The 3,377-nt window shown below is 62.2% G+C and overlaps 1 protein-coding gene across 2 annotated transcripts in view; it reads right to left on the bottom strand.

Annotated features, from left to right (window-relative positions):
* Positions 1–591: 591 nt before the first annotated feature.
* The window catches only part of LOC102368895 (1-phosphatidylinositol 4,5-bisphosphate phosphodiesterase gamma-1-like), a 57,215-nt gene continuing 54,429 nt past the window's right edge, over positions 592–3,377 (bottom strand). For both annotated transcript variants that reach the window (XM_014523391.2, XM_025212739.1), the window contains exon 32: positions 592–2,926. In XM_014523391.2, the coding sequence (XP_014378877.1) occupies positions 2,875–2,926 (52 nt within the window). In that variant the 3' untranslated portion in view covers positions 592–2,874. The remainder of the gene's footprint in view (positions 2,927–3,377) is intronic.

Below are 3,377 nucleotides of genomic sequence, written 5' to 3'. Positions count from 1 at the left end.
GTTTGCAACAAACATTTTGTGGGGGGGGCGGGGGGGGTTCTTGCAGGGAAGTGGCTCTGTTTGCATTTAGCGCTCGACTCCCCCCACAGACCATTAAACAGATCCAGGATACAAGTGTGGCGGGTTAATATTCCCCAAGTACCACTAAGGGCCCCCTAATGACTCCCTTGCCCAGTGCCCCACAGCCCCAACAGCTGCCTGAATAATGTGGAGGGGAAAAGCGAGCAGCATGGCTCGTGAAGCCGCCCACCTGCTACCCCCCCCTGGCCGTGGCTGCGGAGGGAGGTTTCGGGTGCCCGGCTTTTGATCCAGGATGGGGACGCTGGTGGCAGCCCCTGGGGCAGGCGGGCGGGGGAATGCGGGTGCTCTACCCACTGCCCCGGTTTGGGGAGCCAGCGGCAGGCAATGGGGCGGCGAGTCTGGCCCCGTGTCCAGACACCTTTGACTCTCCGTCCTGAGTGACCAGCTGCCCGGCTGGAGACAGCTGTTGGAAAACATCTGGAGCAAGTTGCAAGGAGGTTCCCTTTGCTGCCTCCCCCACCCCAGAGCGGGGAACGGGGCAATAGATAACCTGGCAGAAATGAGGCCTGTGAAGCCGGTGTGTATAAATATTGGCTAAATAGATTTATTTTCATACAAAGAATACACGGATCCCCCGGCAGGACGCCCGATCCCCAGCCAGACGCCCCGTCCCCCGGCATGGCCCTGACAGCGAGAGGCCTGAGCCCTGCCTGCCCGGAGCCGCGGCAGGCGCTGGGCTGCCTTGTGCTTCATTGATATTGCTGCCCGGGCCCCCTTCCCTGACCAGCTCCAAGCCCCCCCAGGCTGACTGACACCCTGGGGGTGCCAGCTCCCTGTCCCAGGGCAGCCCCTTGCCTCTAACCTCCGCCCTTCCCCTCCGCGTGGGCCAGACGGAGGTTGGGGCTGACAGCCTGGGTGTAACGGGGCACAACGGCAGCAGCTCGTGTTTACCCCCGGGGCTGGAGTTGGCCCTGAGACACCTCCGCTGTTGCCCGTTCAAATGGGCTGACACGGACCACTGGGGGAGCTCAGGATACCTGGGGTCTTTCTGGCTCTGCCACTGACTTGCTGAGTGCCCCTGGGCATGTCCCTTCCTCTCCGGGCCTCTCTCCCTGTCCCCGTGAGGTCCTAGGGGAGGGAGAGTCTGTCACCACTTGCTTGTGCAGTGGAGCTCTGATCCCCGTTGCTGTCGTGCCAGGGCTCTCCCTGAGATGCAGCCAGCTCTGGGGTGGTAGGTGGCAGCTATTCCCTAGCAGCTCCATGCAGAGGATGGACTTGCCTGCCGTACCTCCCCAGAGCACGCTGGCTTGGCTGAACATAGCTGCTTGTGCTGGGACTCGGGGATCGTCGCTGAACTGATCCCTTTATTGGCCTGGCCGGACCCCCCTCCCCTTCCTTCTCCCACCCTGTGCCCAGTGCCAGGGTAACCTCCCTGCTGCCGCACACTGAGCCCCTGTTCCCGACCTCCTCCCAGCCCCTGTCCTGGGCAGACCTCATGCAGGATGTTTGTCCTGCTCATGGCCTGTGTCTGGCTGGGACGCGTAGCCCTCTGCCTTATATACACGTGGCAGAAAGGGAGCCCAGCTGTTTCCAGGGGAGCTCCAGGGACAAATCTTCCTGCTGTGCTGGATGCCCGGAGAGCTCCCTCCGTGGCCCCGCTTCTACCTCTGCTGCCCCCAGCCCCCGGAGCAGACAGTTCGGGGCACAGTGTGCAGCCTCCCCACCTCGAGGGCCCCTGGTCCCTGCCTGCCCAGCATCATGGTGCTGTCCTGGGCCTGGCCCATGTGCGCACAATGAGCCATGTTAAACCTGCTGGATGCTGGGCTCCTGCTCTTGTCGCCGCTCCTTCTTCACTGTTGGATCCTGGCATTGCTCTGTGCCTCTCATGATACTGATTTCCACAGCTGCCCCATCCCCAAGGCATGGGAAGCACGTGGGAGAGGGATGGCACCAGCTAGGAGCAGCGCCCGGCTGGGATTCCCATGGATGTCACAAGGCGGGGAAGGGGCCTGCCTTGCTCCTGCGGGGTCTGGAAAGCCGCCCTCCCCAGCCCTGGAGGCTCCTGCTCTCCGCCACTCAGACACAGGCTGGCAGGGATGGGGCACGGTACCTGCCCCACAGCACATGCCTGTCACCGCAGTCTCTGGGGCAGCTCCACAGGCCCCCTGTGAGCAGCGGCAGGGGGTCACAGCTGTCCTAGGGCCCTGGAAGATGCAGAAAGGGCTGCAGCACGTGACGCTCAGCGCCAAATGCCAGGCTTGCAGCGAGCACCGGGCACCCAGGGAGCTCATGGAAGCGAGGGGGGACTCGAGTGGGCCAGAGCTGACCATTGCTCTTTCAACCTGGCCTTGCTGAGGGCCCCCCCCACCAAGGTCCAGGCATCTCTGCAAAGCTGAGACCACAGAGCTGCAGCCGTTGCTTGACCCATAGGCAATGAGAGCTCTGGACCTCCTGAGACATCCCCGCCTGCCATGCTCCTATCACCCTGGTGCTCCAGCAATGGTGGAAGCCTTTAAAACTGATGGTGTGGTGGGAGTAGATCCAGACTGCACGGTGGCTTGGACCCCAGGGCTGCTGCTCCCGGCATCCTCGGTGTCTGCCTGAGCCCCTCGAGACACCCGGGTGTTACATCAGGGGAGGTGCTGGCAGCTCCCGAGCTCCCAAACCAAGCCCAGGTCGCTCCGGGTCCTGTGCTCCCTGCAGCCGAGGTCTCGTCCCCCCGACTAATGCAGGGCGACGGGCAGCGAGCCAGATGGAAGAGGGGACTGTCCGGGGATGGCTGGGATCGAGGGCTGGATCTCCTGTGGGTGGGAATCCCCGGGCTCCCCCGCAGCGGAGAGCCCCCCGGCTGGCTCAGTTGCGCCTGTTGGCCATCTGCCGATCCCGCTTATTCTTCTCCATGAGCCTGCAGCGGGGAGAGGCAGGGAGCAGGGCTTTAGCAAGCAAGACCTAAGGGCAGCGACTCTCAAGCGGGGGTTGCCGCAGGATCCTTTCAAGGGTGTCGTGTTGGTGCCATGCCGTGTTAGCACTGTGCAAATGGGATTCCCAAGATGGACCCAAACAGGAACTTTGCTGTGGGCTTTCTGAGCTCTTTGCAACTGAAAAGTTGCTCTTAGTATTTTTCCGCAAGCCAAGAAAACGAGTGAAAACTAAGAGCTGCCACTTTCTAAGGGAGGCCTTGAATCTAGAGAGGTGGAGAGCTGCTGCCTTAGGAGCAGACCCAGCCCCGGGGGGAGACAGCTGGGGCAGACGTTTTCCAGCGTGCTGGGATTTATCAGTGGCTTGAAGTTGCAGTAAGGTAGGTGTAGGTTGGAGACCAGGAAAAAACGTCCCTGTTAGAGCAGGAAGGCCATTAA

Source organism: Alligator sinensis, unplaced genomic scaffold, assembly GCF_000455745.1.
Source record: "Alligator sinensis unplaced genomic scaffold, ASM45574v1 scaffold1054_1, whole genome shotgun sequence".
NCBI lineage: Eukaryota > Metazoa > Chordata > Crocodylia > Alligatoridae > Alligator > Alligator sinensis.
This window is presented reverse-complemented; position numbering and strand designations above follow the sequence as displayed.